General features: G+C 61.5%; 3 protein-coding genes across 20 annotated transcripts in view; 1 reads left to right on the plus strand and 2 right to left on the minus strand.

Moving 5' to 3' along the window:
- CTNND1 (catenin delta 1) overlaps window positions 1–7,936 on the minus strand; it is a 30,078-nt gene extending 22,142 nt beyond the window's left edge. For 9 of the 16 annotated variants that reach the window (XM_086895374.1, XM_086895369.1, XM_086895366.1 and 6 more), the window contains exon 1: window positions 4,640–4,779. The gene's annotated coding sequence lies outside the window, so the exon portion shown is untranslated. Of the gene's footprint in view, window positions 1–292; window positions 510–4,639; window positions 4,780–6,395; window positions 6,505–7,223; window positions 7,582–7,906 lie in introns of those variants that run through there. The other 7 variants (XM_086895362.1, XM_086895370.1, XM_086895381.1 and 4 more) reach the window with 7 other exon arrangements.
- Window positions 7,937–9,049: 1,113 nt separating this feature from the next.
- On the plus strand, window positions 9,050–11,022 carry BTBD18 (BTB domain containing 18). The gene is made up of 3 exons (XM_086895388.1): window positions 9,050–9,457; window positions 9,858–9,994; window positions 10,129–11,022. Exons 1-3 carry the CDS (start codon window positions 9,303–9,305, stop codon window positions 10,941–10,943), a joined length of 1,107 nt encoding a protein of 368 aa, XP_086751514.1. The 5' UTR covers window positions 9,050–9,302; the 3' UTR covers window positions 10,944–11,022.
- On the minus strand, window positions 11,023–12,242 carry SELENOH (selenoprotein H). Of its 3 annotated transcripts, none has more exons than XM_086895393.1 (5): window positions 12,161–12,242; window positions 11,670–11,884; window positions 11,449–11,594; window positions 11,263–11,376; window positions 11,023–11,193 (listed from the first exon to the last, which is right to left on the minus strand). In XM_086895393.1, the coding sequence occupies exons 2-4, from the start codon at window positions 11,819–11,821 to the stop codon at window positions 11,276–11,278; spliced, it is 399 nt and encodes a 132-aa protein (XP_086751519.1). In that variant the 5' UTR covers window positions 11,822–11,884; window positions 12,161–12,242; the 3' UTR covers window positions 11,023–11,193; window positions 11,263–11,275. The 3 variants fall into 3 exon arrangements, with proteins under 3 accessions (XP_086751519.1, XP_086751517.1, XP_086751518.1); XM_086895391.1 differs by having other exon boundaries at window positions 11,670–11,914; window positions 12,161–12,227; XM_086895392.1 differs by having other exon boundaries at window positions 11,670–11,846; window positions 12,161–12,226.
- Window positions 12,243–12,287: the final 45 nt, after the last annotated feature.

Below are 12,287 nucleotides of genomic sequence, written 5' to 3' on the forward strand. Positions count from 1 at the left end.
GGATTTCTCCCAGAAACACCCTGGGCTCTCTACCTCCTCCCCCTCAGACCCCAGTGAGCAGGAGGGGGACAACATCTCTCCCCCTGGAGCGAGCTGGCCTGCCCGCAGCCAAGCCAAGCATGGCAAGCAGCAGCCCTGCGTGCAGCAACACGCTCGCAGGAATGCGTTACTCCACTGGGCAAGGGGCCTGCCAGTAGCATGCAAACAACCCCGGTGACCCACCCTTCCAGGTCGGAAAAACTCGTCTTTGCAGTTCCACACACACGCCCTCCCACCCACAGCAGATACCCACATGCAGCCCAGCACTACTGCCTCCCCTTTCCGACTGGGCCAGGACCAGGGCTGGGAGCACCAGGAAGCAGCTGGAGATCCAGGGGCTCTTCTCGGAACAGACCGGCCCCAGTGCCATATGAGATGGGGGTGAGAGGAAAATGTATCATCTAGGGACAGTGAGACGCCTTCCTCCTTCTGGACAGGGCGGGAACCGGTTCCCCATATTCATCCAGTCCAAGGTCATACAACTCTCACACGTGAGGCCACCTTGCTCCCTCCCCCAGGTAACCACTTTCCTGTGCAGGAGGTGCTTTCACAGTTGCAAAAGATGTGTAAGACGAGGAGAGGAGAGCTGCCCTCCTATTGCTCACTCCTGCGTGCTCCAGCTGCTCTCTCCCCATGCCTGGTGCTCACAGCCCAGCCCTCAGGGACCCAGCAGTGGCAGGTATAGCTCAGGTGTGCCCAGGAGGGCCAGTGAACTTTGAGCAGCATTCACTGTGACCAGGGCCAACGCCCAGAGGAACAGGAACAGTCAGGGCCAGGATGGAGGTACGGGAACAGCTCCTGCCCTCACACACATGAGCCCAGCATGCCACTGCCACCAACCCCAGCCCACCCAGGGGCATCCCATACAAGCCCTGGAGCTGCAGATGTTTCCAGAGCACCACCACCCTGGCCAGGCTATAGGAGAGCTCTTCCCAGGGCTCAGCCCCTGCTGCAATTTGGCTGGACCCTTCTGTGTTTGTGCCAGAAAGACAGTCACACCTGGACAAGTATCCCACCAAGACCAGTACCACAGCAGAAACTCCACATCCCATCAGCTCAAACATCTGGGCACAGACCTGCTAAAATCAAACGCATGGTAAGTCTGGCTCAGGTCCTCAGGTCTGCACTGGCACAAGCATTCTTGCAATGGGTAAGAACTCTGCAGTGCAAAGTCACCACAGACCTGCAGCATGAGGTTAGCATAAGTTCCTGGGCACCCACCACTCCTGTCAGCATCCCCTGTCAGGAAAGAACATCTCCCTCAAGGCAGCAGAAGCCAGCGTGGAGGGCTGGGCAGCAGGGACCAGTCATTCCCACCTCAGTCCAAGGTCCATACACGGCAGACATCCCACTGCCAACCTCCAACCAGCTGCTGCTCCAGGCTGGGAAGAGCAAATGAAAGCAGAGGTGATGGGCACCCTGGTTAAGGGTTGGCCTATCCTGGCACCATGCCCAGCAGCTTGTGCTCCTTAGTCACTGGTTTGCCCCCACACCCAGCAGAGACACCTCATCTCACCCCTCCTTGCACAGGCCACCACAAGGAAGCAGTATTCCTCACAGGGAAAAGTTGCTTCCTCCACATACAAAGAGAAATAGGAGGATCACACCCACTGCCATCCTGAAGCCCCCCAACAGGCTGAGGGTACATGGGAACACAAGAGAGCACATTCATCCAGAGGTCAGGCCCCACATGCAGCAGTCACCAGACAGAGCAGGGGGATAGGCACTCCTGTGCCAAACCAACACCAGCAGCCTTCCTGGAGGGAAGGAAGGTGGATTAGCAACAAGCACAAGACAGGCAGGAGCTGGATGGACTCATCAGCCTGCTGCTGGGGGTTTCCAGCAAAAGAACTGGCTCTGAGAAACCATTTCCTCCCCCAAACAGCCTCCTCAGATGATATAAAGCAAAAAGAAGGTTGTGGCCACCTCAGAGAACTTGAGGACTTTGGTCGAGAGCCCGTAAATCCAACCCCTTTCCGACAGCCTAGCACCGAGGCACATTCCTGAACTCCGTGCCAGAGGACAACCTCCTCCGCTGGCCAAGCTCTGTGTCACACACTGAGGAGTGCCTGAATTACCCAGGTTCGGCTTTTGTCATCACATCCAGGCAACACCTGCTGTGTTTTATTGACCCAAACCAGCTCCAAGTTCTGCTTCTGTCAGCAAGGCAGGGACGGGACACAGCCAGGGCGCTGCAGAGACACAAGTGTTCAGAGCCAGGAGAACTCTGTACTTCCCTGGAGACAGCATCACCACAATCTTGGGAAAGGGCTCTGTCCTTGCCAGCAGTAAATGAGAGACAGTTATGAGGGGTTGTTGGAAAGGGAAACCAAGAGCTTTACCCAGCACTCTCCCCCTAAGGCCACAGACACTGGTAAGCTATTTCAAGAAGCCAGCAGCCTTCCAGGCACGATCCAAGCCACACTATTATTTTCTGGGTGTCCTAAAGCCACCTCCACTGCAGATACAATGGGCCAAGGTCTTATCTCCGTGCCAGAGGCTGGAGGAGGGAAGAGATGAGAGGCAATCCAGGGACAGACGCCGGCTCCGCGGTCTGGGCTGGACCATTCATCTGACTCCCAGCCCATCTTTAGGGAAGGGATGGCCTCAAGGGCTCCTCAACCACAACGATCAGGCGCTGACCTCTGCATCGGAAGGGAGGAGGCTCACCCCTCTGCGGCAGCCCAGGCAAGCCCAGCACGCTCCACTGAGTGAGCACTTTCATCCTCCCACCGCTTCCAGGAAGGTTCCACGCGAGATTCCAGCAATGCTGCACATGGCAAAGGACAATTATCTGCACACTCAAGAGTCCAGCCAAACTCAGCCAAGTAGAAGAGCAGATCCTTAAAAACTGCCTTTTTGCTGTTAACAGAGCATGACCAAACACCAACAGGTAAAGAATCTGCCTCAAGAAAGCCCTGGGAGCAGGATGGAGCAGACAAGGTAACCCTGGGGAAGAAGACTAACAATTTTCCTGACTAGTCTATTCCCACCAACCCGGTGGACACTGCCCCATTGGCAGGAGCCCCAGCAGTCAGGAGCATGGGAGTCACCAGCCAGCCGCTGACCCCACCTTGCCACATCCAGGAGAGAGGGCACAGAATTTACAACTTCAAACACAAGCTGTAAGCATGGCTTTACAGGTTCTCAGCACATGTGCAAAGCTGAGAACAAGCTCAATTCTCCACACCAAAGACGTGGATAGTCATGTCCAAAAGCATCTGTGTAGCGTAGGGAGGGCGACAGCGAAACCACAGGTAGCTGCAGTTCAAAACCATCACGAGGCTCCGTGCACCCAGATGCTCCTCTCTGGCTCACCGGGAGCTGGGCAGAAGCCTGTGTGCCACAACCTGGGAGAGGAGCCTCCAGCTCCTGCTGGTCACAGGACAGCCCAGGTCCCCCAAATAACACCCTGAGTCCCATCGTCACCGGCTCCCTGGAAGGGCAAGGGCACCGAGCCTCAAAGAGGGAGGCACTCCAGCAGGTCCACCCCTCTCTCCAACAATCAGAGGAAGCTTTGTTGTCCAGGCTCCCTCGCCCAAACCCTAGGGCAGTCACGGAGGTGCCCCACCTCCTTTCTGCCAGCCCGCGGGCACTTCGCAGATGCCAGCAGCCCTCATGACTGAGAGGCACCCAAACTTTCTCACCCCAAGCTAAGTCTCCTCCCTGCAACGCTCCGAGGAGGCATAGGATTGCCCACAGGAAAGCGATGCCGGGGAAGGTCACCGGACAAGGCACGACGAGCGCTGGGTAGATGGGAGGCAGCCAGGCTGTCGCTAAATGACAGTGTGGCCAAGGGAGACTCAGAACGAAGCGGCGGCTGAGCAGCAGACTCCCGAGAACGGTTCCGGCACTGTTCTGCCTCCCTCGAGAAGCGTTTCGGTGTCGCTTGTGAGCTTGGGCGGACGGGCCTGTCGGGCTGTTTTGAAGCTCAGAGCGATTCCATTAGGAGGAGCCGCAGCCCCACCCGTACACTTGACCCCCCCGGGCACACCGGCCCCTTCCCCGCCAGAACAAAGGCGCGGGCGAACGACGCACCGGGCGATGAGCCCGTGCGCAGACCGGCAGAGCCGAACTGAGCAGCCGGACGCAGAGCCTAAGAGCCGGGCCGTGTCTCGGCCAAGACCCCACGGAGGAACCTAGCCCGATCCCCGCCCGAGGGCGGGGGGGCCCGCCGGTGCCGGCCGCGGGAAGCTGGCACACGGGCCGCCTTTGTTCCGGGCAGGGCGAGCGGCGGCGGCCCCGGGCGGGGAGCGGGGCGGCCGCCCGGCCCAGCCGCCTTTGTGTCGCTCCCCGCGGGCTCCCGGGCGCCGCCAGCGCCCCCGCCAGGGCCCGGCCCCGCCGCCCCACCGGTCCCGCGGGGCGCGGCCGCGCCTGGCACGGGCTGCCGGGCAGGACGGGGTTCCCGGAGCCCGGTACCGACCGGCCCCGGCAGGAGAGCGCGGCCAAGCCCCGATCCGGCCCCGCCGGGCGAGGACCGGCCCGGCCCGCCCCGCCGCCGCGGGGGCGTGCGGCGCCCGGCAGGCGCCGGCTCGCACCGGCTCCGCTCCCTCCCCTCTGCCCCCTGAGCGGCGGCACAGACGCCGCGATTAGGACTCACCGTGGCCGGGCTCCTCGGCGGACAGGCGAGGGGGGACGGTCCCGCCCCGCGGCGGCGGCGGCACAGCCGCCCGGCCCGCTCCGCTCCGCGGGTCCCGCCGCGGCGGCGAGGCGAGAGGCGAAGCGGGCACCCGGTCCGGCGGCGGCGCGGGTCAGGCCGGGTCCCGCCGGGCGGCGCGGGGCGGTGTGCGCGGAACGCGGGGTCGATCGGGTCCCGCCGTGCGCCCGCGCCGCTCCCGCACCTAAAATGGAAGTTAGTCCGGCGGGCGGGGCGGGGCGGGCGCGGGGCCGCCCCCGGCGTCAGCAGCCACGACAAGGACGGGCGGGACCGGGGCGGGGCCGGGGCCGGGGCGGCTGTCCCGAGAACGGTCTGTGCCCCGCGTGGGATCTGCCCCGGCGGTGCCTATTCTCCAAACCGGAGTCTACCCTCAGACGGCTCCACCTGGGGCCGTGCCGCTCGGGAGCAGACCAGCAGCTCCTCAAGGTCCGGGTCTGCCCCAGCATGGTGTGGCAGGGGGTCTCTGGGACACGGCCGAAGTAGAGCCTCCTCCGGCCTGTCCCTCTGGAGCGGCGGGAAAACAGGTTACCCTGTCCAGGGTGAAACTTGCCCAGAAGCAAGATTCCACGGCAGGATGGGATGCAGGAGGTCCCCAGGTCTCCTCTGGCTCTAGGAAGCAGGTGCTGGCGGGACCCCAGCCACAGCTGATCCTCCGTGGCGGAGGGGTTCCCATTCCCTGGGAGGCAAGGCAGTAACGCCGGGCCAGTCCCGGGCTGCTCACCTGTGAGAAGTCCAAGTCCCGTGAAGGTGACAGTCTTCTGCCTCGTCCCTGGTCAGGCACCGGGGAGAACCTTGCCTGCTCCTGACTGCCAAATTCTTAGTGAGATAATGATAGAGGAAAAGAGTTGAGGACAGTTTGGGGTGGGACAGGTGATTCCTGGCGTAAATATGCACTTGGAGGCAGGGAGGATGTGATAACAGCCTGCGGATGGAGGTGTGAGGGAGGTGATCCCGAGCCGTGTGGGGATTGCTAAAGGTGGTGCAGAAAGGTGGAATGAGGCGAAATGGGATTTGATGCATACAAAGGGCACATCTAAGGGGATGATCAGGGCGTGGGACCCCCAAACCCTCTCTAATCTCCAACCAGCGGACAGCAGAGGAAGAGCTGGTCCACCCCTCCCAGGGAGGAGAGGGTCTCTTCATTCCACAGCATGCCAGTGAGACCTTCTCTCTGCATCCCTTCATCTTCATTGCCACCCAAAACGAGCAAGCTGGATCCCCTCTCAGCCTTGTGCCTCGAGTGAGAATTGTTCTCAGATTAGAAATAATCCCCATCTGCCTTCCCTTCCTTTTGGCCCACACAAGGAGGAAGATGGGTGCATCCCCTGAGTCTCAGGGACAAGGAGGGAGAAGAGGTGCTCTCAAATTCCTTCTGGGAAGAAGAGTCTTCACCCACCTGACACCTCCCCAAGGGGCAGCTCTTCCTCAGGGAAAAGGCATCAGAAACACCTTGCTCCTCCATCCCAGCACCAATGACACATCCTTCGAGACCTCTGCCAGGGGCAGCAGGGTCTTGGAGGTTCCCAGCACAGTCACACCCTCCCTCTGCCCTGGACAAAGACTAAAGGTGCTCTTGCAAACATGTGTTTGACACTGGGTGAGTGCCTCCTGTCCCCAGGAGGGAGCTGCACAGGGTTTATTCAAGCATTGGCCCTGCCCCAGCCCTGCCCCAGCAGCTGGAACACCCGGTAGCACTTACTTTGGAAGGCAGGCTGGACCCTGATCCTCCAGCTTCAGCTCACTCTGCAGCAGATCACGCTCTTGTTTGACTATAACTCCTGGGGCAGAGGAGTCTGTCCCACTGCGTCCTGGGAAGAGGAGTGATGTGTTACTAGCATGGGAAAGTTTCCCCTCTTTTACAGTAATTGCAGTAATAACATCTTGCACATCCCCTTTCATCCTACAGCTGATGCCTTTCCCAGATGAGACGCCCAGAAGTGCAGCTGCCACCGGAACAGAGCAAGACAATTTGTTTACAAGGCAGGCCTGTGCTCTCGGCAGCCGAGGGCAGGAGGAAGGGAAGGCTGCCGTCTCCGGGTCCACGCAGGCAGCTCAGGGGGATGGCCTGCATTGTTCCAGGTCAGGATAACAGGCCCTTCCGCAGCCCCTTTCCTATGGGAATCCCGACAGGTTGTTGTCCCTCCCTGCATGAAGGGAAGTGCGGCACCAGGGGGGTGAAGAAATTCATCCGTCCAGACACCAGTGCTGAAGGGAGAGACGGAGGGAAGTGGGGCCTGATGGAGCTTTCCAAGTCCAATTGGAAGATGCCAGGCCACAAAACAAGCCCAAAGCCCACCCTCCCAGTGCAGCTCAACGTGCTTCGTGGTGTCCCTGCTTCCCACTAGCCTCCCACTGTGCTTGGGCTGTCCCATGCCCACAGACCATCCTGCTTTCAGCCTGGCTGCATCCCATCGTGCCCTCGGACTATCTAATTCCTGGTACATCTTCTGCCCAAATGTGCACATGACTGAAGCGTGCACAGAAATCGCCTTCCTTCCCAGCCCCACAAGGATCTACTGCCACTCACAGTCTCTCCTTCCTCTCTCCTTTCCCAGCCTCAGATCTTGCCTTCATCCATCCCTTTTGACACTGTGCAGGGTTCAAGGTCCCTCTGGAGAGCAGGGACTCAGAAGCAGGTCCTGCCCTGCAACACAGGCAAAGGGGACTTAGCTGAAAATGATCCTGGCTATGAGACTTGAGGTGGGAATTTCCTTTCTTTTACAGAAACTGGCTCAGAAACTGCTGATTTGAGGGCTTGAGAGACCCTGGAAAGATGGGATTTGTCCTGTGAGAAGGCCTCTCTTCCTAGCAATAGCAGTGGGAGCCTGAACAGCCTGACAGTTTAGGCCTTGCCTTCCCCTCTGCAGTGAATCCCACCAGGAGATAAGCCCAGCTGGACATTCCCAACCCTCTGAGTCACCCAGGGCTGTGCCCAGCCAAGCGCCAAGGGCCAAGGACACCCGCTGTGCTGCAGGTCTGCAGCCTCTGAGCACCTGAAGGTGGACAGAAAGATTCAAGCTCTGACATGGTCTGCAGTGAAAACTGCAATCCCATACTTTTTTTTTTCCAGGAAAATCTGGCAGCAGAAATGGAGTTTAGAGAGAGGGGTCAATGGGACAAAAGGCTGCTGGTGATTTTTCCACTCTGTGTTATTTGGCTTTGGATACTAGTAAAAATGACACTCATAAAAGGCCTCTTTTGTGTACCTACAGTGGGAGGGGTTGCTGGATTGCCAGTTGGAGTATCAGTGAATTTTAAAGGCAGATAAGGCCACTGGTGAGGGGGGAGAACAATGCTGCAGCTGTTGGGGTACAGTGGAGTTGGGGCTTTGCCTGACAGGGATTAGTGCTGAAACACTAAAACCCCAGCCGTGCTCACTGGAATGTGGCTGCCCCCTTTGCCACTGTGGTCCCACTCACTGTCACAGGGCACTCCATGGCATCTGGATCCATGGGCTCCCAGTGAGGTCAGGCTTTCCAGGCATCAGCTCCAATCATTGTAATTCCAAAGGATTGCAAGGGGTGGGGGAGGAAACATCTCTATTTTCCTTCTATTTTTAGGAGCATATGATAGAACTTTGATATGAAATTACTTGTTTTGCTGCATCCCTTGGTATTCTGGGCTGGGCTCCAAGCCACCCGGGGGCAGTGACAGGCTGCCAGTGACCTCAAAGGCCCAGGACTAGCCACTTTCTTCCTTGGTTTGTGTCCATTTTGCACACAGCAAAAACAGAGAAGAAAAACCACCCTCACATGTCCGACCAGATGAAAATCCTTCTGCAAGACCACATTCGAAGACTTTGTAGAGTTAAACTCTATGGCGACATTCAGGCTCCTGTCCTTCTGCAGCTCTCGAAATTTCCACCCACTTGGGTTGTTTGTAGGAGCAGCCACTGTCTCCAGGCGATGGGGACGGATTATAATCTTTGTTCGTGTATGTGGAGTGACTGATGCAGATGTTTGTACAATGGGTGCTTTATAAAGTGACAAAATACTTTCAAACTAAGTGGGAAGCATTGCTTGCTTGAAGGATGCCTTCCAAAGTACCATCAATTGTCCCCTTCAGAAGCTTGGGGCAAGAAAATACCATTTCTCACACGCGAGGGCACAGTGGAGTCTGAAAATCCAAAGCAAGGAGCATCGCAGGGCTCTGAGCTCTTGAACCGGGAACTGCTCCAGACAGCAGGTGCTACAGATAGCACCTTCCCCATTATCAACTTCGTGTTCTTCGCTGCCACCACTGCAGTGAACACGAGCAGCCCCGGCCTGGCTGTCGTCTCCGTGGCCCGACGAGGCTGAGGGAAGGATGAGGCGCAGCCCCTGCTGCGCCACCGGCGGTGGCCGCACCCAGGGCTGCCCTCAGCGCAGCCGCCATCACACGACAAAACACGAGCCGTGCCTCCAGCGCCCGGGCAGAGCAGGAGCACCGCGGCTGGGGGTGGACAGCGGGAAGGGGTCGGTCACAGCAGGCGGATCTGCGCCGAGCCTCGGTCCCGGTCCCCTCCGATGTCGCCCCCAGCTCGCTCCCCGCCACCGCCGCCATATCGGGCTCGTTCCCGCCTCGCCGCCATTGGCTGCCGGGGTGTGATTGGCGGCGGGCCGGGACAATGGGCGGGCCGCGGCTGCCGCGCCACGTGAGGCCGCGGGCGCGAGGCGAGGGTGGGCAGGGCCCCGATCCCGGTCTCCCCTCCTCGCTTCCGTGCCGCGGGCCCGGGACGCAGCCCCGGGGAGCTTCGGCCGTGGCCCGCGCCCCGCTCGGCAGGTAGGCGGCAGGCCCGGGGCGGGCGGCAGGGACCGGGCCGGGGGCGCCTCAGGCTGCGGCGGCCTCACAGCGCTCGCTGTGGCGCCCCCTGGCGGACGCGCGGAAGCCGGGGCGGCGGGGCCGGCGCGGGGCCAGGCGAACACCGGGACAGTGTGGGGACAACGCAGGGACAGTGCGGGGACAGTGTGGGGACAACGCATGGACAGTGCGGGGACAGTGTGGGGACAACGCAGGGACAGTGCGGGCTGTCCAGCGGCGCTGCCGGGCTGGGCACGGGCAAACGGGGCTCTGCACACATCGATCCCGCCTCATGCCGACCCCCAACTGTTTGGGACAGCCCGAAGAGGACAGGCAGGCGCTGGTCCCCGAGTCCCCAGCACGACGCTGTCTGTCCCTGCAGGACGCCCATGGGTTCTCCCACAGCCACCCCGCAGCTGCTGTACCGCAGCACTCGCCTGCTGCGCACGGCCTTCCAGCACCTCCACCAGCAGCAGCAGCGAGCCGACGTCTTCTGCGATGTGGTCCTGTGGGCTGAAGGTGAGCGGGCAGCATTGCCGAGGGATGGGCCAGCGCACTTGGGGAGCTGCGGGGAGGATCTCTGCAAACTCCTAGGAAGGACTGGGGTGAGCAAGAGGGGCTGCAGGGCAGTGACAGCCACTGTTGCTTTGCAGGTGAGGCAGTGGTGGCCCACTGCAGTGTTCTCTCCGTCTGCAGCCCCTTCTTCATGGAGCAGCTAGGCCGGGAGCTGCCCCCCCAGGGTTGCAGGGTGGTGCTGGAGCTGGCGGGGCTGAAGATTGGGGTGCTGCGCAAGCTGGTGCGCTTCTTCTACACTGCTGAGCTGGAGGTCACGCAAGAGGAGGTACACGAGGTGCTGGCAGCCGCCCGCCGCCTCCGTGTCACCGAGCTCGAGTCGCTGCAGCTCTGGGGAGGACGCCTGGTGAGACTGGGACCCCAGCGACAGCTCGACCGCTCCTGCCTGCATTCCACTCAGGAAGCCTCCACCATGGTGGCACCTGACACAGCTGAGCCTGGAAGTGCCAGCTCTCAGGTGCCTCCCCAGAGGCAGCCACACTCTCTGGGGCACACACAGCCCAGCCCCATCGGACGGATGAGGCTGCGGAAGGTGGAGAGCTGGGGGTGCTGGGAGGTGGTGCAGGAGGTGCAGCCTCCCCCAGTGCCTCCAGCAGTGCTGCTGGGTGATGTGGGGGTGACAGAAGTACAGGCCCCCCAGAATGTGGATACACAGGAGCAGGCGAGTGAGTGCTGTCCACCCCAGCAGCCCCCCAGTGATGGGATGCAGCAGCATGGAGACTCCCCTGTGTCCCAACAGGGCTGCCAGCAGGCAGTACCCTCAGGGACCCCTGGAGGTGACACTGAGGAGGAGGTGGATGTGGGGACAGGGGAGCTGTTCCTGCCCCCTGGCACAGTCTGCCTCTGGCCCTGTCCCTCGTCTGAGTCAGAAGAGGAGGTGGATGTCCTCACCTAGGGGGTCTGGCTCTCCCTCTCACCCCATTGCCTGCACCCCTTGGGCTGTGTATCCTTGGAATAAAGGGCTGGAGCTGTGCTGTGGAGTACTAAACTTTATTGGAGACTGGGGGAACAGCGGGGTGTGGAGGGAGCCAGGGGTCTGGCAGTGACAGAGCTGCAGCATCAGGAACGGGACTGGGGGCAGGTGCCCCCCACTTGGTCCCGCCTCTTCATGGACGCTCGTGCCACATGCGCTGGTCCTGGCTTGGCTGTGAAAAGAGGGAAGTTGGTCCCTGTTGGTCCCATCCCTGTCCCATCCCAGTCCCATCCCCGCTCACCTGGCCAATGCCTCTACGCCAAGCTGCTTTTCAAGGCTTCCACTACGGTCTCCGGCTGAGGGAACTTCAGCTTGCGGGGAGGCCCCTTCCCGATACCGCTCCACAGCTCCACGGCTGCAGAGATAAGGGGGATTACGGGATCAGGGGTGCCGGGGAGGCCACGCCGCCCCCCAGCCCAGCACTTACTGCTGCCGTCCTCCTTCACCAGGGACACCTCGAAGCTGTTCCTGCGCGGCGGCCGGGGGTTGATGTCCACGGGGAGGTGGGCCATGGCCCCGCGCAGGGCCGCGCTCACCGCCGCCGCGTTGCGCCCGAACACGCGTCAGCTCTTGCTGTGAGGACAAGGCGGTCAGCGACCCGGGGGACACCGGCGACCTCACACCGCCCCCGGCACCTCGGCTGCTCACCAGTGCTCGATGACGACACGGGGGCCGATGTCCCCGGGGCTGCCCTCGTCTTTGGCCTGGGCCCGCGCCCGCTTCTGCGGGGCTTCCGCTGTCTCCGGTGCCTCGGCCGCCGGCGGCTGCTGGGCTCCGCGCTTCCTCCCGCGGGGAGCCATCCTGGGAGAGCCGAGGCGGTGGGGCCTACGCCAGAGCAGGAAAGGGGCTCCAGGAATGCCGCTCTGGGGTGAGAAGGGATCTCAGGTACTGCGCTGTCAGGGAAGTGAAAGGTGGGTCCCTATGGGGACACTGCTGTGGGAGAGGGCCAGGAAGGGTTAGTCCCCGGCGATGCGCCACCGGGGGAAATGAGGGTCCCCGCTGGGATGCTCCTGTGGAGGGCGGGAATCGACTCCCCAGGGATCCCGCCACGGTGTGAAGCTGGGGAGAGTAGGGAAAGCGAGGCCCTGGGGAAGGGAGGGGACACACGCGGGATCTGGAGAGGCCGCGCCGCCTCCTACCTGCCGCTGGCCACGTGCCGGTGGCGCGCATCGCCGGGGGCGGGGCCGGAAGGGGCGGGATCGAGAGGGGCACCGGAGCCGCCCCGGCGAGCTCTGGTTCCGCCCGCGCCGCCCCCGCCAATCAGAG

Source organism: Cyanistes caeruleus, chromosome 6, assembly GCF_971803275.1.
Source record: "Cyanistes caeruleus chromosome 6, bCyaCae1.hap1.1, whole genome shotgun sequence".
Lineage (NCBI taxonomy): Eukaryota > Metazoa > Chordata > Aves > Passeriformes > Paridae > Cyanistes > Cyanistes caeruleus.

What these genes read in the sequence shown, in the direction of transcription:
- BTBD18 (XM_086895388.1), top strand. Translation starts at nt 9,303, where the DNA reads ATGGGCGGGCCGCGGCTGCCGCGCCACGTGAGGCCGCGGGCGCGAGGC. An exon ending in GCCCGCGCCCCGCTCGGCAG is followed by an intron (nt 9,458 to 9,857) that starts GTAGGCGGCAGG and finishes CTGTCCCTGCAG; the next exon opens with GACGCCCATGGGTTCTCCCA. An exon ending in TGTGGTCCTGTGGGCTGAAG is followed by an intron (nt 9,995 to 10,128) that starts GTGAGCGGGCAG and finishes GTTGCTTTGCAG; the next exon opens with GTGAGGCAGTGGTGGCCCAC.